Source organism: Lycorma delicatula, chromosome 13, assembly GCF_047948215.1.
Source record: "Lycorma delicatula isolate Av1 chromosome 13, ASM4794821v1, whole genome shotgun sequence".
NCBI classification, from domain to species: domain Eukaryota; kingdom Metazoa; phylum Arthropoda; class Insecta; order Hemiptera; family Fulgoridae; genus Lycorma; species Lycorma delicatula.
In genome coordinates this window covers 9,440,609-9,462,665 of record NC_134467.1, presented here as the reverse complement: position 1 = coordinate 9,462,665, position 22,057 = coordinate 9,440,609, and the positions used below count along the sequence as shown (strand labels likewise).

The 22,057-nt window shown below is 29.5% G+C and overlaps 2 protein-coding genes across 2 annotated transcripts; both read left to right on the top strand.

The window, feature by feature from the left end:
• Positions 1-709: 709 nt before the first annotated feature.
• LOC142334010 (uncharacterized) lies at positions 710-21,222 on the top strand. Its single transcript, XM_075381677.1, has 6 exons — positions 710-811; positions 3,495-3,647; positions 6,803-6,928; positions 13,079-13,213; positions 15,466-15,624; positions 20,755-21,222. Exons 2-6 carry the CDS (start codon positions 3,498-3,500, stop codon positions 20,788-20,790), a joined length of 606 nt encoding a protein of 201 aa, XP_075237792.1. The 5' UTR covers positions 710-811; positions 3,495-3,497; the 3' UTR covers positions 20,791-21,222.
• Positions 15,631-20,761, top strand: LOC142333975 (uncharacterized; the record flags this gene model as incomplete). The annotated part of the gene is made up of 1 exon (XM_075381633.1): positions 15,631-20,761. A coding segment is annotated over one exon (2,133 nt), but the record flags the coding sequence as incomplete, so codon positions are not given.
• Positions 21,223-22,057: the final 835 nt, after the last annotated feature.

The following is a 22,057-nucleotide window of genomic DNA, read 5'->3' as shown; positions in this document are numbered from 1 at the left end:
CTCCTTCATGACATTTGCAAATATTCAGTCAACTCGTGTATACATTGTCCTGAACGAACAGATTATAGTTATCTAATTGCATTAAAAAAATGTTATATCAGCTGCTATTTATTTCGATCACATTCTAAAATATAATACTGATTTAAAAAAAAAAAACCGCCTAATAATGTCAGCTGACGCCAGTTTAAAACAGCTGTATCGTTGCCGGCGGTTGGTTTCTGTCGAAATTTTTCCTCCCCCAACGTAAAAACGTAATCACTTTTAAAATATTTGAAGTATTTTTTTATAAAAAAAAAAAATTGGGGTCGGTTTGTCACTGTAGAAGTTCATATTGTGAAATAAATATCATCATAGACCGTCATGGACCAGAATCTGTAATCAATTAAAAATGATTGTTGTTTAATTTAGTAACGTAAATTTTATTTGTATTTTTATGTTGGTTTTTGTTTTTGTATTTCTTTTTATGTACAACAAAAACATTATTATTATTAAATTTCGCGTCATGTTGTTTTAATAAATTAAAAAAAACAATCTTTTCTAAGAATTTTATGAAACTTTCAGTAATTTTTTTTTTATGTATAAACCACTTTAAATGTTCATTGAATGGACAATTATTTAATATATCTGTTACGTAATTTATATATATAATTTTTTTCCCCAACATACATCATGTCTTGTAGTACAAAATTGCTTGTGTTGGCATCATTCATTATCATTTAACGCTTAACGTTGGTTGGGCAGGGTTGTTACTTAAAGGTCTATAATCAAATTCAGTATTATTTGTTGTTGGGGTTCTTATTTGTTTATCTCAGTAAGTATTTTTAAACTATTCAATATAAATTAATAAAATTTAAGTTAAGTTTTTATTTTGTATTAATGAATCGTAGTGTGGGCTTTATCCTGATGTAAATTCATTTGAGTTCGTTGTAAAATATTTTATGTAAGCGACGTGTTTTACGTGGCAAAAGTAAAATTTGTAAGTTATATTTTAAACAAATAAGTACATATAAAAATTGTAATAAATATTAATACTCCTTGATGCCCCCCCCCCCCCACAATGATCATAATTCAAGTTCTCACAAGTTTATAATTAACATTTAATTTTCATTCCCATGAGTCGTCTTCATTGTTTTAAGCAGATGATAATCCTTTTGTAAATGTACCTGCTGTCTATTTTCTAGATGGAATGTAGCTGACTTCACCAGCTTCCTCACTTAGTGGCATCCAGTTTAGATTTATTGTGGAGCATCTGTTTATTTGTAAGTTCAATGACCCTTAGATTATCTATTAAGATTATCTTCTTGAATACTAGATCGTGTATCTTTGGTGGATCGGTTTCAATTAACCAAACATCTCAGGAATGGACGAACTGAGAATGTACAAGACTACACTTCATTTACACTCATACATATCATCCTCTGAAGAATTATCTAAACGGTAGTTACCGGAGGCTAAACAGGAAAAAGAGAGAGATATTATCTATTAAGAGAGTTTGCTTTGAATTGACATGAAGTAAACCAACATTCTTTAATTAGATGTTAAGACAAGCCAACCGTTTGAGAATGATGCAATTAGTCTTACTTTATATTTAATGATGTCATTTGAATCAATCTTGACAGCTAACACCCATCAACCGTTGACAGCCTGGAGGCTTCTGTAGCTGCCATGTTTGATTCTGATGAAGAGAATTTATTTCTTCATGTATTACTTTCTTCCATTCAGAAGCTCTGCATAGCCTATTTATAATTTGAAGGTGTTTAATTAAATGGTATCTATCCTCATTATCTGTTGCTACTGCAAGGGAATCAAATTTTCATCTGTTGATCCCTCTTCAAGAATCAGCTCTCTCTGGCTTTTAAAGGTCGTCTTTACTTGGTATGTAAGAAAAGTTATGAGTTAGATTCTTATAATGTTTTTGGTCTAATCTTAATATCCCTGCCGACAATCTTTTACTTATCCAGAAAATAAACTTTATAACTGCAGTCTGCATATCCAACCATATACTCTTTAATGACGTTTCATCGAATTTTCTTTTTGTCTGGTTCATGATCCAAATAAAACATTCATTTCCAAAAATTGTCAGATGACTGATATTCACTTTTCTTTTAATAAATAACCCAACAGGGGGCCTTTTCCTATCACTTTTGTCGGTACTGTTCTATTTAATGTATATGTAGCAGAAAGGACTACTTCATGCTACACTCTTGAGTGATTTGGGAAAGTGGATTACAGAATGCAACCTGGATCTTATCGCCTCACAAATTATTCTGTTTTCTCTCTCAGCTACTCCAGATTGTTGTGAAGAATAAGATATAATCATAGAATGCTTGAAACCTATTTCTTTAGTTAACTCCTGCATTATCAAATTCCTTGCCACAGTCAATTGAAGCTCTTTCAATTTTAGTGTAGCTTGGGTCTTCACCATTTCAATAAAATAAAGCAACTTTTCCTTCACTTCATCTTTTCTGCTCAAAAGGTAAGTTGTTTTGAAAGTTGTATTGTTGTATTTAAAAACTAAATAATGTCTGTGACCATAAATGTCATTTATGCAGACATCAGCATACACCACTTCACCAACCGAAGTAAGCATTTTAACTTTTACCATATGACATTGTATGATTTTTTCCAGAACACAGAATTTACTGTCACACTGAACTTCAATTCCACAGTCCTTCAGAAGTGATTGTATATAGCTCATTCTTTTATACCTCAATCTTTCATGCTGTTCTCTGAACAATTCAGGCTTTTCTGAGACAGAGATTGCCATGCAATTTGGAATCGCCTGTATTTACCTTAGTGAGGTACATTAGCTTAACGGTTTTACTTTATACCGGTTCTTGTAATTTGTTACTTGTTAGTGACACTTGTTCCATCTCAAATATGAAATTCAAATATTACAAAATAATATAACAAGATATTAAAAACTTAAGTTCAATAATTTCAATTTTTATTGCATTAAATCATAGTATTTATTTATGTTAAAACAGAATATAAACGTTACTGCATTCACTGTTTCACGCGTATGTAAGCAGCTGGATTAATCATGTCATCACTACTCTCAGCATGAAATTTCTGGAAAGCTAAGATTCGTGCTGCTAACTGTGAGGCTGTAACTACACATTCCAATATAAAAAAAATTCTGTTGCAAGCCGTATGAGGTTCATGATGCCTTCTTGCAAGGATATGCATATGAGCCATATATAGTTCACACGGCTTGTGATTCAAAGAATCAGAGCCAAGGGCCATGACACATGGCCTCACAGACTTCATGTGAGCCACATATGGAGCACATGGCAATCAATGTACTAATGTTATTCGCCTGTTCTTATCTTTTTAATTAAGAAAGCTTGCGTCAATTATCAAATATAATCTTATCCACCGCCATAAAACATAAATCAAAAACAATCAATAAAAAGGTATTTATGAACAGTTTTTTTTTTATTATGGATATTTATTCTAATTTTTGTTCCTGTTTTGTTGGATTTTTTTTACAGATAATGAATGGGCCTGTAAACAATAATTTTATTAATGAAGCTCTACCTCTTAATACAAATGTTAAATTACAGACTGAACAGGATGACGTAACAGGAATGATAAGCGTTTTTTTGCCACTTCACATGACTGAAGCTGTTATATCATCTGAGCATGTAAGATTTTTTAAAATCGTTTTTGTATGTTTTGCCGAATGAGAACCATGAAGCGATATTTTGAATTCATTTCTTTCTGATGTGTGTTTTCGTCCCTGGTGTTCCTACAGTTCTTCATTCTTTTGCTTTATTTTTGGCTTCTTTCTTCGGACCAAATGTTCCTTTTTTCTTGTTTTCTTTGAAATCTTTACTGATTTTACGGAGGATCATCTGATGCAAATAGGTCTTTTGGTTTGATTATTGAATTTTAGTGCCTGATTTTGGCGTCTATTGAGATGTTCACGTGTTGAAAATATTATTTGTCAGTTGGTAGGCTAATTTTATTTTTCTCACTCTTGTTTGATTGGCTTCTTTATCTAAACCATTGATTTGGATTTTACTCCTGTATATTTAAGTTTGTTGACTTTTTTGATTTTTCCATATTTTGTTTTTAGGAACTTGGGAGAATCTTGATTGGTTGGTCATGAATTCTGCCTTTTTGAAGTATTTTTAGCCTTATTTTCCCTGTAATTTATTTTAGGCGGTTTATTGTTTTGCTGCCTTTTTGAGGTTCTCCAAGAAAATTGTAATACCATCATTGAAGGCTAAGCAGTTAGTTGCAATTCCTTTCAATTACAGACCCAATTTTATTTAGTGGTGTGTTTCATGATTGTTTCTGTAATCCTGCTGCAATGAAGCCATCTCCTGTTTCCTTTTTGCTTAATTTTTGAATGATTTTGTCTATTTTTATTTCATTAGATGGTTTGGATTTTTCAGTTCCTGTTGCTGGATTTTGGAATTGAAATCTTACCTCGGGTTGTTGGTAGTTTAATGATTTTTCTAAGTGCTTGCTAAAATTTTACAATTATTTTTGATGTTAAGGCGTAATTTTTCATTTCTATTGTAAAGAAAAGGGGCTGGATGATTGATATTGTAAGTTTTTAAATTTCTGTTAGTGTGTAAATTTTAAACTTTATTTATTTGATTCAAATAGACGGGAATGAAACCCATAAATACAAAATCATAAGGACATAACAAAATTATCATTCATAGCTCTTAATTAGGTATTATAATGGTACTTAATCTACTATTATAAATGTTTAGCCAGGTTAAGTCTATTTTACATAGTAAAGATGGCCTAGTATTAGGTGATCTATGATTGAAATATAAAAATATTGAAAATTGTGGCCAAGCAATCTAGTTGGTATATGAAAGTCATAGGGTTGCAGTAAATTAGGATAGTCAAAATAACTCAAAATTTTATAGGAAAATATTAAATCTGTCCTCTGATTTAAGTAGTGTTATTCAGTAAATAATTAATCAACATTTGCAAACCTTACAAATTGAATATGAAAAATAAGTCACATATTTTTGTAGAGTTTAAGTCGATTTGAAGTAATTGAATATAAACTAGATTTGTAATTTGCCTAAAAATTTCATATCAACCACAAATAATAAATAAAGTGAAAATCATATAATTAAACTCATGTCCTTTATAAATATTACAAAAACTAGAACCCAAATGCCTTATTATTGGTGAACCCCTTGTCTTATTCTAGATCTAACATAAGTAGAGGTAAAATTATCATTTTTAACATACAGAATTCATTTTGAACAAAACGAATGTATCCAAGACAACTATTTATTATTAAATTTACATGCACCAAGTTTTCTAATAAGTAATTTGATATTAACTATATCAGCGACGCTACAAAAATTAGTATAAATTGCATCAAGATAATAACCATCATCATCAACAGTATTATAATACTGTATAATATATATATATGTGTGTGTGTTCATACAAGTTTGTTTGCAATGACATTTACCTTCTGAAAATCATGTTTTTCAGGAACTGCAAATTTATTTCTGCAAGTTGTAATTTTCATACAAACTAACTTACCTAAGAATTGTATTTAAAGAACAATTTACTAACTTGGTTAAAACCGGTACAAAAAAGGCAGAGCAGTTCTTCTCTAAAAGAGGATAAATATTTTCTGGGCCCATGAAAAAATTATTAAATCAGCTAACGGTACCTTCAACATCATTCTCAGAATAATGTTACTGCAGCGATCACAGTTAAATGTAATTTCAGTCTAGGAAAAATCATTCTTAGTATAGACATTCCCAAATATTTTAGTAAAAAGCTCTGCAATATCAACGCCCTTATCAGGATTCTTATTTTCAAAATGCATACGAGATTGAGAAGATCTATAGTCATTTTTATCAACAAATTAAAAAAAATCTTTGCAATGATTAGATAAAGATTCCTTAACTTTAATGTTATAATTAATAATTCTTAACGACTAAGAGTATTACATACACTCTTAAATCTCATTCTTAAATAATTCGTAATAATAAGTAGATCTGTATTGTTTTTGAAGCTTATGCAATTTTTTTTTTAATAATTGTGATAGGTTTGCTAGAAAACCACTTCAAAAATTACATTTTGGACATGACTATCAAAAATATTAATAAGAAGTTGCAATTCCTCAGCAAAAATTTCTATATCAATGATCAGCATCAAATCCTTGTCAGGCATGGGATTTTTCATACGCTACAAAATTCAATTTCCATGTTCCTTGTACAAACTTCATTCAGTCTTATGTGGTGATATAAAAAATAAATATTATTTGCCATCAAACTTTTATTTAGTAAATGCTGAAAATTGTCTTAAAATATTGTGGAAAAATATTTTACAAAATGAATATTTGTATAATCTAATTAGTATTTATGAGATAAAAGATTAGAATTCATAATCTTAAGTAGTTATCTCTAAAGGTAAATGGTATTTATCACAATAAAAATTTCACCGTAAGCAATATTAACACTAATATCAATAAGATTAGGAAAAACTAAATCATGAGAAATACTGCATCAGTTTAACAAATTAATATGACTGTAAAAGATTACAGCAGTTTGTTGAAAAATCTGTAAGGTAAGTAGCAGCATTTTTAACATTTAAATTTGGATGATAACACATAGCAAAAGAATCATTTTCTAAGTTTTTCCCATATAAAACCTGACACATTAAAGTCACATAATAATAATAATTTAACACTGGCTGCACTGTGAAAGTGAATTAAAGGTACAATTTATGTTAATTTTATAAATTATACAAATAATATAAACATATTATTTATTTTGTAGCATTAATTAATTGTTTTTTATTACAGCAAATAGGTTTTGAACAACTGAAAGAGGAACCACTTGATATTAATGGTGATATTGAAAAAGATCCTTTAGCAATTGAAGAGTCCAACGTAGTTAAATTAGAAAATTTAAAAGTCGAAAATAAAGTGGTAAGGGTGTTACATTTTGCCTGCAGTGGAACAACAACTACCCAGATGGACCGTTGAAGGCCAAATCTTAAAATCGTTTTATCATATGTACTGCACATATTCAATTTTTTAATCGGAAACACACAAAGTAAAGAAATAAAAATAAATGTATTTCAGTAAAAGAAAAAAAGAAATTTGGAAAGTTGGTGTCCCACTGTATTATCATTTAATTATTATTACCTAATACGTAGACTTTGGACTCTGTACAGGCCATCTCTTAACTCATTTATATATATATATTTAGCCCACCAGGCTGGTAAACTCATTGCAAATCAGTTGTTCAACAGCTGATTTTCGATGTTGAAGGTTCTCAGGTTCAAATCGTAGTTAAGGTAAGTTTTTTTACATGGATTTAAAAACTAGTGGATGTAAGAGATAAAAACAGTGTTTACTAGTTTACTTTGATGGTTGGAGTTGAACCGTGGTGGGGCTGCTTTATTGTTCACAAGTTGAACAAATTACATTAACATTTTTAGAATATAGTCAGTCAATATAAAGTCAGTCCATTATCCAAGTCTCTTCTATGGGACTGTTTAGGCCTTTTAGTCTTCCCAGTACTTTATCATATGTTCTGATCTTTGTGCCCTTTCTAGTATAGAAAATGTTTGTTGTGAGTGTTTTTGTTCTTGATTTTCTTGTTTAATTTTATCTTATCTGTGGTGTCTTCTGGTGTAAGGCCAATTTCCTTCATATCCTCTCCGATCTATCTGCATCCATTCAGTAAATTTATATTAAAACTATAAAACAATTTTCTTTTTTTGGTCTATTTTTATCTTAATTGTTGGAATTTTCTATCGGTTTTAGCAATTAAAAATTTTTAATTGTACCATTTATAATTCTTTTTTAACCCCTTAACGGATCTTTATTTTAGCAGAAAATCATGTTATGTCCTTTTATGCAATGAATATGATAAAAAAACTAATTTAAGTTTCTATTTTTATACTTTTCTTATCATGCAATGTAAAAAAAAAATCACTTTCGGCATGCAGGTAAGCGGAGGTAGATTTCACAAGTGTTAAGTTGGGGATTAAAAAGATTTCCACCTTAAAGTTAATAAAGACTGTGAATTTACTCAATATGACAAAGGTTACATGTAAAAAAGTTGCAGATTTTTAGCATATGACAAGCCTCATCTTACAATTCCAGCAACATTTTGGTCATCCCTTGCCATAAGGGTTGGTCATATCAAAAATTGTTTCAGACAAAAGTTTTAGGTAATATTTAGAGGACTAACAACCACTTTAAACCGATTCGATACTTTGCCTATGAAGGGAGGTATGATTTTTTTGTCTTTAAAACCTCATGTTTTCCACCCTCCGGGCCAATGGTTGGTGATATCAAAAAACTTTACTTATATAAATTTTAGGCCCTTATCCAAAGAATAGTAGGAGTTTGAAACAAATTTGATATTTTACTTAATAAGAAGGTTATAGCGATAATATGGTTTTTCGAAAAAGCCTACCTCCATTTCCACCCTCATGGCTTGATTTTACAGTTAGTTGATGCATAAACTCTTCTTGCGTTTCTGGTATAATCATAAATTTAACAAACTTTAAATAATGTTGATGTGCTGTTTTATTGTTTTTTCTCTTTCGTAATCGCTACCCAATCCAGACCATCAGATCGTCTCAGAACAATATACATATATACATAAAAATAGATTTAATGTGATCAAACTTCAGACAGAATATGTGGGTGACAGTATTTTGAAAGCTGCAGTAGATGGCACCACCATCTATTTTGATGTGATTCATAATTTAATATATTTCAATCAGTAATGTAAAGTAAGTTCAGTTAAATGGACAACCTGCATAATTGCTTAACTTAAAGTTATTTTTATTTAATTTTAATTTTGGATTTTTAATTTTAAGTTGATTTTTTGCCTTGAAGTCATATTTTTACATATGTAAATATTTTTAAGATTTAATTTTAATTTAATTATTAATGTTAAAAAAAATAAATAAATGCCTGATATGTTATTATATTTTACAAAGTTTGTAATGTAATTTGAAATGAATATGTAATACAGCCGATGATGCGAGTAAATCATGAGAGCACTCCTGCATATATAGTGAAATTAGATAAGTCTTCCTACTTTATAAATTCTGTACTTTGGTTGATTTAAGAAAAAAATATATATATTTATAAACTTTTGAACGGACAGTGGTTTTGGAGTCTGGCGGATGTGAAATATGAAGATATGTCAAAATTTTCCAGAAGTCGAATCATGATACCCAATATAATAGGTAGCTTTCTTATGAAAAAAAAAATTATATATATAATAATGAATTATGACGACTGAAGGATGTGATAAACATTTTCTATATATATTTTTCTCACAATAAAAAAACATGATACAGATTAACACTTTACCTGAAAAATTAATTAAAAATTTTTTTTAATGAAAATAGTTTGTAAGTGTTTATGAATTTAGGCAAGAGTTCAAGATCACACAGTAACAATTTATATTCGCACTTGCCAACCTGCTGTTATCATATTTCAATTTAAAACTTGTTATAAATAATTATTTTTTTTAAATGAATTTTAATGTTTTTAAAATATTGAAAGATTTTTAAGAAATATTTTTTTTATTCCTTCTTAGTGTGGAAATGTCTAAAACTAGGGACAAAGATCAACATCACATTCGCAGCAATAATATTGCAATTCCTTTCTTATGTTGCTTGCAAAACAAACAGCACACCTTGTTCTGTGTAGGTTTTATCTGTATCTGGAATATACGTCTTGAAATTTCACAGACTCTCATAAGATCATCTTCTACAGACGACCAACCTCTTTTGGTAAATGACTTTATAATGAATTTCAACAATTTGCTCAATAATTTGCTTTCTTATTGCCATGATTTAGGTTTTTTTATAATTTCTTTGTCTCCATTTACATAAACAATCACGTTTATAATTATAACTTTTTTCTGACTGAAATAACATATGTCTTAATGCCCCAAAGTGTGTCCTTTTTGTTTTAATAAACTGAATGAAGCTTACTTAGCCTGCCTTTCTGCAGTGGTAAACTTTCATCAACTGCTAAATTTTTTTCAGGTGTATATGAATTTGTTATAAAATATAAAGGTAACGGATGTTAAAATAATCGGTTTATTTTTTTGGAGATGGGTTAGTTATTATCACAGTAAAATGTTGGAAATGTAACAGAAGTTTGACCCTTATGGTATAAAATTTTTCCAAATACAATAACTGTAAAAAGGAGCTTGTTTGTATGATAACTTTTGTTTTTGGCTTCCAAATTTTGGCTTTTGATTTTTGATTTGTGGCTTCCAAATAATTGCTGACAGCATGTATACAATTAGAAACAAAAGCATCTCATCATTATCAGTTGGATTCTATAGCTGAAATCTCAAATACTGGTTTAGTATTATTATTTTTTTTTTTTAAGAAATTTTTGGCGTAAAGAATTTACATTGTTAGGGTCATCAGTCGGGAAGTTTATTCGTGGATTACCAGTAAATATTTGAGCATTGCAAGGTTTTGTGGTCACATCATAAATAAGCCCATTCAAGCCCTATTCGAAGCCCAGTGTTTTGCCCTTTTTTAAGCAACAGATATTTAAGGTTTTGTACCTATCAGGAGGCTGTAAATCCCGTTCATCATGCTCATCATTGGTAATATTGCCCAAAAAATGAGAATCATCTTATTTGCCATGAGCTAAATCATTTAAAAGTTCAATTATATCACTATCATTTACACGTGATGAACAGACCATGTTGGACTAATAAATATCACTTACAATATTTAACTGTTATATCAATAATATTGTAAAACACTAGTAATTAAAATAATAACACAAAGATTGTTTATTCGCATAAAAAATTACTAAAATTAGGTTATAGTAAACAACTCTGTTATTTACGTATGGTCTTATCTACAGACACAAACAGTTAGAAATAAAAATATGACTGAAAATTATGCAAAAGTAATAGCAAAATTATGAAAACAATAAACAATACAAAGAAATAATAAAACTAATATGAATGTAACTTAAGGAATCATAAAACAAAGAAAAATCCATAGTAACAGCTATTCAGAACAATATGAGATAAGACATAAAATAGAGAAACGATATGCAACTAGCCCTTCACCATTAAATTAGAGTAACAGTGGAACTAGACACACACATTGCTGTAATTTGTCAACAAACAGCATAAAACAGGTCGGTTCATATTGACAAATCGTTTTGTCAAGGGCGACTTTTTTCAAGGTAGTTAATGACGAGTTATTTTGTCAAAAAACCAGTAAGGGGATTAAATAACTTTTAATAATTTTTTCAATATACATGTTATTTCACATCCATTTTCTTCCATATCTCTTCATCATTTTTCGGTATTTTAAATAGGAAGAAATATTTCTTTCGTGGTTTTGTTTTTCCTGGAAACCTGAGATATTTTACAATTCTTTCTCGCACTAAATGTTCATTTTTAGTCTTCTTGGGTTATTTTCATTTCTTCTCTATTTCTTTCAGTTTCTCTGGTTCAGTTGCCATAGGTTGTAAATTTCATTATTGTGTCTTCTTTTCTGTCCTTGATGGGCTGTAAGACTTTTTGTTTGCTATTCTTTGTTTTTTTGTTTGAAATTTTTCGATTAGAAGTTAGTTGTCAAATGTCAGATATTATATCGGTTATAGAGCTTCCAATCAAACAACTGTACAGTAGTGACTTAGTTTAGCATTCAACGATATCAATTTTTTTACTGCAGGTATTCTTAGTTAATCAATAGGCTAGTTCCATTTTACTGCTTTTAACATAATGGCTTCTTTATAAGAGATGTTGATGTCCAATAATCTTCCCTGGGTATTTGAATATTTCAGTTTCATTAATTTCTTCCTGTTTGCTGTTATTAGGTTTTGAAACAGCTGGTTATATACCATTATAAGAGATTTTGTAGAGTTTATGATAGTATAATAATAGTAAAAGGGAAATTTAGAAATGTATGATTTATATTAGCTATTCTGAATAACTTTCATAATTTATATGCGGTTTAACAAAGGTAAAAAAAGAAAGAAAGTAAAATGTAAAAATATAGCTCGGTATAATCATATACTATTTATAAATCTTTATTTCTACAGTAACAAGCTTATGCTTGCTTAAAGTTACTGATGGATGGTAATGAATTTTGTAGCACGTGGAAAATGTCGTTCGTGATGAGGATTCAAACCAGGACCTCCTGAAGAAAGGCCAAAATGTTTTTGTTGTGCCACAGAGATTGGCATGAAACAATGATTATGACAAAATTAGGAATTATACAGTTTGTATGAAATGTTTATTATGCCTACATATAATCTTTTATAAAGTATATCAAATCTTGGCACTACCTGAAAAAGTCAAATCGAGTTTTTAAGATACAAAATTTATATATATATATTATTTTATCCTTGTGCTTATATTTATGAATATGAAATCTTTACTAAAAAAAATTGTAACTTATTCTTAAAAAATAATAATATCCATCTAAACTGAACCAAATAACTTCATCTTACAAGAAAGGGCCTTATTGCACTTCTGTCTGAATTGCTAAACTATTTGAAAAATCTTCCCACCAATTATTTATGTACATTTTGATCGGAATGCAGGTAAATTGTACTTTTTTTATAATTAGTATTATTTTAAAATTCATCAACGGAGGAATGCTGTTTCTGTAAAAGAAATTTTTTTAATTGTATTTTAAATAAGTTGGTGGAAGGATTTTTCAAATAGTTCAAAATACAATTAAAAATTTTCTTTCATCGAAACAACATTCCTATGTTAATGAATTTTTAAATACGCAAAAAACGCACAATTTATCTGCATTTTGATTAACATGTATATAAATATATGCTCAGAATAATTTTCAATAGCGCCCTCTGAATTGTGAATTATCTTTTTGTGATCTTTTATGTTTATATATTTACCTTTTTAACATTATTTCATGTGTTTTATGTGAACAATTGATATAAACTTTAATCACATTTATTTTTATCTTGTAATTTATTTTATAATGATATGATGGTATTATTAACTTCCATTCAGAATAAAAAAATATTGTTTATTGAATGAATATTGGTAGTTTTCACATTTTGTAAGGTTTTTTATTATATTTTTTTAAGGAATCTGAGATATCTTTGAATGAAGAAGTTTCATTACAGCTTAATTTAAATATGAAAACCGATGAACTTCAAATAAATGATAAGTATTTACATACGGTGAAGGCAGAAGAAGAGATAGGATTTTATCCGGATTATGTAAGTATTAGTTATTGGATATTGTAATAAACATTATTTGCCTCTTGCTAATTTCATTATTGTGTATTTATGTATATTTTGCGACTTCAGTTAGTTCTGTTATAAAAAAAATTGTTTTTAATTCTATTTAGTTCTGTTTAATTAACATAGGCCTATTAGCGTGTGTGTGAATGCTAAGTCAATGAGTGAAGGTAGAGTGATGTTTTGAAACTAAGTTGTTGAAAGGGTTCATACTTAATATGTTTTGGGTGATTTGTTTTTAATAGTATTTGCTTTTCATATTTCAATTATCAGGTATACGATTTAAAATCGATTTGATACAGATTAAACACATTTGTGACATAAAATTTTTTCTATGAAATGAAAATGAAATAAAACTTAATTCTGTATTTGCATTAGGAAAACTTACATACTTACCATATTTTTAGAAAAGATATTTGATGCAAGCACCCTGTGTATCTGCAATGCTTAAGTAATCATACTGAGAGTCACCTGATGCAAAATGTTGTCGGTGACTTCAGTCTCTTATTCTGAATGTTCTCCTTCAATTATCAATAGTGTAAGAGTTTGATTTATAAACTCCAATCCTTTAAATAACCAAAGGAAAAATTGCAACTACACAAATCTGGGGAACAAGGAGGCCACTATCCCTTGCTCACAGTAACAAGGCTGTAGCCTTGCATGAATATGTGCTATTGAATTGTTTCATGTGCAACAGATTGTTTCTTCGTCTTGTTAGAAGAAGCCATAATTTTTTCCACAATCTGTTAACCAAGAGATCAAGAGTAGAACACTTTTGTACTAACAGTAAAAAAAAATTGGTCCTCCTTCTATATGATTACCAGAACTGTACACTGATTTCTCATAGTAATATGTACACTCAAACGCATGGTGAGGATTTACATTCATTATCCTAGATAAATGAAACTGTGCACAATCTGACAAAAAGCACAATATCTGGTCTATCTGTCGATGAATAATGTTTCTGAGAAACCGGTTTACATTAATTAAGATATTTCAGTTTGTTCTCGTAAATTGTTGTATGATACAGTTTTAAATTTAAATCGTGAATAATTTTAAAGCAAGATGTGTATTTTACACGGCTTTAACATGAAAACCAATTACAAATTTTTCGGACAAACAGAAATTGTTTGAATATTGTCTGTGACTTCTGGATTCTTAACAGAAGGTCGTCTACTTCGTTCTGGAATTTTAAATCAACACCTTTGTAAGCCACTTTTTAACAGAATTTTTTATGGACTATTCTTTGCTGGGATATTGGCATTCAGAAATTTTTCACAAATATCAAATGTGTTCCTTGAAAGGATTCCAGAACGCAGATTAGCTTCCACTATAGTAACGCATTCCTTGATGCATCAAGGCTATTTTTCTTTAGAAAAACAACTCGTGGGATGAAACTTACTTTGTTGATGCACGATTAGTTTACAACTGACAGTAGATTAGAGTAACATACAACCAATAATAGTGCTAGTAGAAGCATTGTTAAAGGTGGCACACAAATAACTGCAGTTGAAGCTTACTCAATTTGGTTTTTATTTGCTCACCCTAAGTATGTGAATCATCAAATGTACCATAAACCATTTAAAAAGATTTAAAATTTAAAGTTATTATAATTTTATAATATAAATATTGTTTTGTTAGTTTGATCATATATGTACTATAATTTACAGGGTGTCCAGATAAAAGTATCCAAAAGTGCTGTTTACAATAAGAGAACCAGTTAATATAATTTAATATTTTTTTTTAATAAACACAGCAACTCTCCATGTTTTAATGTAGGTCAGTCAACTTTAGTGTATGCACATTTTATAGCTCGGCAGACGTCTAGATGATAATTTAACTCTTGCCAGGTGTTTAGGTGCATCTGTGGCATTTTTAGACAAACACCTTCAACAATTTTTTTGTTTTAAATCATCTAAATGTCAAATTATCTGGGTGGGCATGCAGTTGGACCTCCTCGCGTGATCCAACATCCGGGGAAGCATTGTTCAGGAACATGATAACATCTCAATAAAAGTGTAGTGAAACACCATCTTGTTGGAAACTGAGTCCTGCAGGAATCTGAGGAACAGCAAAGTTCTCAAGCATGTTGAGGTATACTGCCCTGTAACAGTGTGCTGCTTCATGAAAAAAAAAATACACCATTTTTGTTCCGTCATAACCAGACATTGGAATTTTGGTGTTTCCTTTTCATTTTCGATTGTAATTATTAGTTATTTCTAATTTTACAGGTTACTATCGATAAAGGAATGATCAAGGGAAGTACTAAGAATTGTGTTACTTGTAAGAGATGTATAAATAATTCTGTACATGATGGAATTATAAAAGAAAAATCTAGTGATTGTAAGCATGCATTTGTTGATGTAACGACAGAAGATATAGTCGAGAGTGTAAGTAGTGAAAATGTGTTACCTGTTCAGAAAGGAAATAAGCAAAAGTCTCTTATTCATGTTAATGATTTAAAAACACATATTACACGTGACAAAGAGAAAAGTTTTATTTGTAATTTTTGTCACAAGTCTTTTAGTCAAAATTGTAAATTAAAATTACATTTAAAGATTCATACTAATGAGAGAAATTATGTTTGTAACTTTTGTCCAAAGTCATTTAAACAAGTAAACACTTTAAAGGTACATATTAATACTCATACAAAAGAGAAAAATTATGTTTGTAACTTCTGCCAAAAGGTTTTTTATCATTCTACTACTTTAAAAAGACATCTTAATATTCATACAAAAGAGAAAAGTTATGTTTGTAAATTTTGTCAAAAGTCATTTAATCAAGAAAGCATTTTATGGGTACATATTAATAGGCATACGAAAGAGAAAAATTATGTTTGTAAGTTCTGCCAAAAGGTTTTTTATGATTCTTCTAATTTAAAGAGACATCTTAATATTCATACAAATGAGAAAAATTGTGTTTGTAATTTTTGTCAAAAGTCTTTTAATGATAATGCTACTTTAAAATTACACTTAAATATTCATACTAAGGAGAAAAATTATGTTTGTAAGTTCTGCCAAAAGGATTTTTATTATCCTTCTAGTTTAAAGAGACATCTTGATATTCATAAAAATGAGAAAAAATATGTTTGTAAGTTTTGTCAAAGGTCATTTAATTGTAAACAATATCTAAAGGCACATATTAATATTCATACAAAAGAGAAAAGTTATGTTTGTAATTTTTGTCAAAAGTCTTTTAATGGTAATGCCTCTTTAAAATTACACTTAAATATTCATACTAAGGAGAAAAATTATGTTTGTAAGTTCTGCCAAAAGGATTTTTATTATTCTTCTAGTTTAAAGACACATCTTGATATTCATACAAATGAGAAAAAATATGTTTGTAACTTTTGTCAAAAGTCATTTAATTGTAAACAGTATCTAAAGGCACATATTCATACTCATACAAAAGAGAAAAATTATGTTTGTAAATTTTGTCAAAAGTCATTTAATCAAGAACGCAATTTAAGGAGACATATTAATACTCATACGAAAGAGAAAAATTATGTTTGTAACTTTTGTCAAAAGTCATTTTATTGTAAAAAAATTCTAAAGGCACATATTAATATTCATACAAATACGAAAAGTTATGTTTGTAACTTTTGTCAAAAGTCATTTAATCAAGAACGCAATTTAAGGAGACATATTAATACTCATACGAAAGAGAAAAATTATGTTTGTAACTTCTGCCAAAAGGTTTTTTATCGTTCTACTACTTTAAAAACACATCTTGATATTCATAGAAATGAGAAAAAATTTGTTTGTAACTTTTGTCAAAAGTCATTTAATTGTAAACAATATCTGAAGGCACATATTAATATTCATACAAAAGAGAAAAGTTATGTTTGTAAATTTTGTCAAAAGTCATTTAATCAAAAACGCGATTTAAGGGTACATATTAATACTCATACGAAAGAGAAAAATTATCTTTGTAACTTTTGTCAAAAGTCATTTAATTGTAAGAAAACTCTAAAGGTACATATTAATATTCATACAAAAGAGAAAAGTTATGTTTGTAAATTTTGTCAAAAGTCATTTAATCAAGAATGCAATTTAAGGGTACATATTAATACTCATACGAAAGAGAAGAATTATCTTTGTAACTTTTGTCAAAAGTCATTTAATTGTAAGAAAACTCTAAAGGTACATATTAATATTCATACAAAAGAGAAAAGTTATGTTTGTAAATTTTGTCAAAAGTCATTTAATCAAAAACGCGATTTAAGGGTACATATTAATACTCATACGAAAGAGAAAAATTATCTTTGTAACTTTTGTCAAAAGTCATTTAATTGTAAGAAAACTCTAAAGGTACATATTAATATTCATACAAAAGAGAAAAGTTATGTTTGTAAATTTTGTCAAAAGTCATTTAATCAAGAATGCAATTTAAGGGTACATATTAATACTCATACGAAAGAGAAGAATTATCTTTGTAACTTTTGTCAAAAGTCATTTAATTGTAAAAAAATTCTAAAGGCACATATTAATATCCATACAAAAGAGAAAAGTTATGTAACTTCTGCTTAAAGGATTTTTACCATTCTTTTATTTTAAAATAGTCATACAAATGAGAAAAATTATGTTTGTAATTTTTGTCAGAAGTAGTTTAATCATAATTCTTCTTTAAATTTACATTTAAATATTCATACAAAAGAGAAAAGTTATGTTTGTAACTTCTGCCAAAAGGTTTTTTTAATCGTCTTTTAAATCTAAAGAAGCATATTTAATTTACACACAAAGAAAAACATTTTCTATAACGTTTATCAGAAATCTTTTAACGAGAGTTATACTTTAAAAAGACATTTTAATGTCCATATTAGAGAATTGTTAAGACCTTTAAAAATCTTATATTAAGGAAAAAAATTAATAACATTCTTTTAGTGTGCATAATTTATAACAAGTACAGGGTCATTCACGGGAACCGGATGTTTTTAAAATAATCATAAAACATTGAATATTTACTTTAAAAACGTTTTATTGGTACTGAAACACTTTTAAAATCAAAGCATTTGTTACTTACTCATGAACGAAAAATTATGTTCGGCAAGTGATGTCCATTTTGGGCAATACATTGTTGTAGCCTTTCACAGTAACCGGCCTCAATTCTTTGCAGTATGTCTACATCAATCTGGGTGACGTGATGACGAATTGCGATCTTTAGGTCCTCCAATGTACACAGTTTATTGCCGTACACATGCGATTTCAGAAACCCCCGCAGAAAAAAATCACAACTACTCAAGTCGGGGGACCGAGGGAGCCAAGGAATGTCGCCAAATCTGGAAACGATCCGTCCCGGAAACAAGTTACAGAGAACAGCCATCGTTGCCCTCACTGTGTGCGCTGTAGCTCCATCCTGCTGGAATAACACATTTTGAAAATCGATTCCCCGGTTTCATAACTCGGATGAAAAACGTATTCAACATCGCAATGTAACGATCAGCTGTTTCAGTTACGGCAGCGTCATTTTCTTCAAAAAAATATGGTCCAATAACACTGACCTTTCCTATTGCACACCCGACAGTCACCTTTGGGCTATGAAGTGGTCTCTCGTGAAGCTGATGTGGATTTCATTCTGCCCAATACTGGCAATTCTTATTGTTGACGAAGACATTCAGATGTAAATGGGCTTCATCACTCATTAACAATAACAAATCTTCATTTTCTTCAAAAATGGTAAGCATTTGTCGTCAAAATTGTAATCGCTGCGTGAAATCTTGCTTGTTTAACTGCCGCACGACGGCTATCTTGTAAGGATGGAAATGCAGGTCTGTATGCAGAATTCGTCTTACCGTACTTTTGCTCATTTGAAGCGCTGCTGAATGCCTCTGAATAGAGTGGCGTGGGTTTCTGACAATGGCTTCCCTTACTCGTTCGATGTTCTCCGGAGTGCTAGCAGTTCATCGGGGACCCGGTGGTTTTTTCTTCAATATTGAACCACTTATTCGAAGGTTGTTTACCCGTTGCAATATTGTGTTACGAGAAGGGACACTTGCATTACGATGGATATTAAACTGACGGCGGAAATCTCGGTGAACAGCAGTTACGGATTCGTCATTTTGCACAAAACTGTCATATGCGTACAGGCAGGCGTTGGTCTAGCGTCCACGGCTCCATCTCAACGACTAAAATGTAAATGCTATGAACAAAGAAAACGTCAAGACACCAGCCATGTGCCCCTCTCACCACGAGAGCCTGAGTACAACCCACTTCAAAAACATCCGGTTCCCGTGAATGACCCTGTATAACAAAATTTATCTAATTTTTATAATTTAACATTACATTTTTCTTATTTCTGTATGTTACAACTTAAGGCAGGTAAGTTGTTACCTTGCATGCCCCAAACACACGATTTTTTAAAAATTATTTTAAAAACGGTAATATATATGAAATTTTATATATGTAATTCATATATAAATATTTATTGAGTAAAAAAAAAATTATTAAGTTTTATGATTGATGCAAAGGTAAGCAGAACTGATCAGTCGAAGTATCGCAGAATGTGGTGGTCAATGGTGTAAGGGATAATAATTATTGAAGGAATTATCTTAAATTAAAAGTTTAACAGTTTTCTAATAGGTAAACATCTGCACTTACTGAGCACAGATGTTTACCTCTACTTAGATCTATACAGTCTAATACATCAAAATAATAAGTAAATACGGCGGTTAGATTTTTTTTTTTTTTTTTAAGTGGTTGTACATCTCTCATATTATTTATATGGATAGGTAGATATGAGTAGTATGCAGAACTACTTTATGTTATGATAGAAAATTTTAATGCATTATAAAATTTTTGTTGTAAATCTCTGATATATATTTACATTGTACAACATAACTTTTTTTCACTCAAAATTGTTGTTGTCAAAGATCTCTCTCATATTATGTATATAATTATATAGACAAGAGTTGAGTAATCTACAAAAATACATTTGTTTGCTATTTAGTTCATTTTACAATAGGATAATGAGGTGATAACAGTTTACTTGGAAACAGTCAGTGTCCAGTAAGTTCACTTATAATTGAAATATTGTATAATAGTATATTTATTCATTCTAAATACATGTGTTTATCACATTTCTATAATCACTTATTTTCTACATCTTTAATTTTGTTATTTTTCCTCTCCACTTCTCTCTTAACCTAGTTTTTATTTTCTATTTTGCAAAATACCACGAGTTGTTTCACTATTTTATCTTTATTCATACTTTTAATATGACAGTAGAACATTTACCTTCTTTTCTTGATTGTTGTTATCCTTTCAGTTTTATTGTTAATCTCTTATTGCTTCTTAATTTATATTCTTCATTTACTGTAATCGGGCCTAGAATCTTCCTCAGAATTTTGCCTTATTTCTTTTAAAAGCAGACTTATTTTTTGTAAACGTTCTATAGAATGTGCATATATTGTTTCCAGTTTAACCACATAATGTCTTATTTTGACATGATGGATAGTGCTTTTTTATTTTATGTATATTGCATCTGATAAGCTGTTTCTGTTTTTCTTGCTCTTTCCTTTACAGATTCTCCAACTTCTTCTTTGCAAAGGAAATTTATAATCTGACTAGTCTCTACATCGTGAAATTAAAGTTAAAAAAAAGTTGATTTTAAGTACAGATCTAATTAAGCCCTCTTGATTTATGGGGTTAAAATTTTATTTATCAAAGTAATTATTTATGATAAGTTACCCAATTTGATGAAATATTATTCAAAAAAGGTAAAAAAAAAAGGTTTTCTTAAAATAAAAAAATGTAATCAAGTCATCTATAATCTGGTAATGTATCCCAGCTTAGCCTGAGATGTGTAAGTAAGTTGGCCTGAGATATATTATTTAAGGAAACAAATTCCAATTTTTCTTTCCTCTGAAAGAAAAATTAATGTTTTATTAAAGAAATCAGATTATTACTTAAGGAAATCTTTAATATTATTAAAAGTTTTCAATGATGTGAAAATGAGATATTAAATAAAAATTTGAAAAAGGAGCTTGTAAAAAATCCTTTCTGAAATACCGACCTAAAATTATTTTTTACCTTTTAGAGCTTTTAAGAGTGGTGTTTTTAAAATTTGTTTTTACTTATTTTTTATTTTTTACTTTTTAGTCTTCTTATGTTTATACTTTACAGCTGCGCTAGCACATGGGTTTGAGCGTATTTAGCGAAAGATCAGATCGTACAGTGAGTGAGTGCAATCAGAATATAAGAGCTAAATGATTTAATTTCCGGATAACCAAGATCCGGTAGATCAAAAGTGTACTAGATGCGTTAAAAAGTTAGCGCTCGACCTGCTGATACATACGAGGTCTGTAAATAAAATAATGAGACGGGTTCAGAAAAACCTTTTATTTAAAGCATTGTGTGGCTTCCCAAGGAACTATTTTGAAGGTGATAGAGTTTCCCACTCTTCATAGCAGTGTTGCAACTTAGAAACCGGAGTATACTTCAGATTACATTTTTTTAATGTTTTCTACTGTTCCAAAATGGTGTCCTTTGAGTTGTTTTTTTAAAGAACAAGGAAAAGTCACAGGAACTCTAGTCAGGTGGATAAAGTGGTTAAAGAACTACAGGAATGTTTTTCTTTGCCAAAAACTAATTAATTGAGTGTGCAGTGTGACAAGGTGCATTGTCATGATGTAGCATCCAGTTGTCTGATGGCTGGTCTCACGTGGGCAACTCCTTTCCGCAGTCTTCCAAGAATTTCTTGGTAAACATATTGAATTACAGTCTATCATGCAATTAAAAACTCCTTATGGACAATGCAGTTATTATCAAAGAAACAAATTAGCATGGTTTTGATTTTTGATTGCTCTTTTAGGACGTGGTAAGTTTG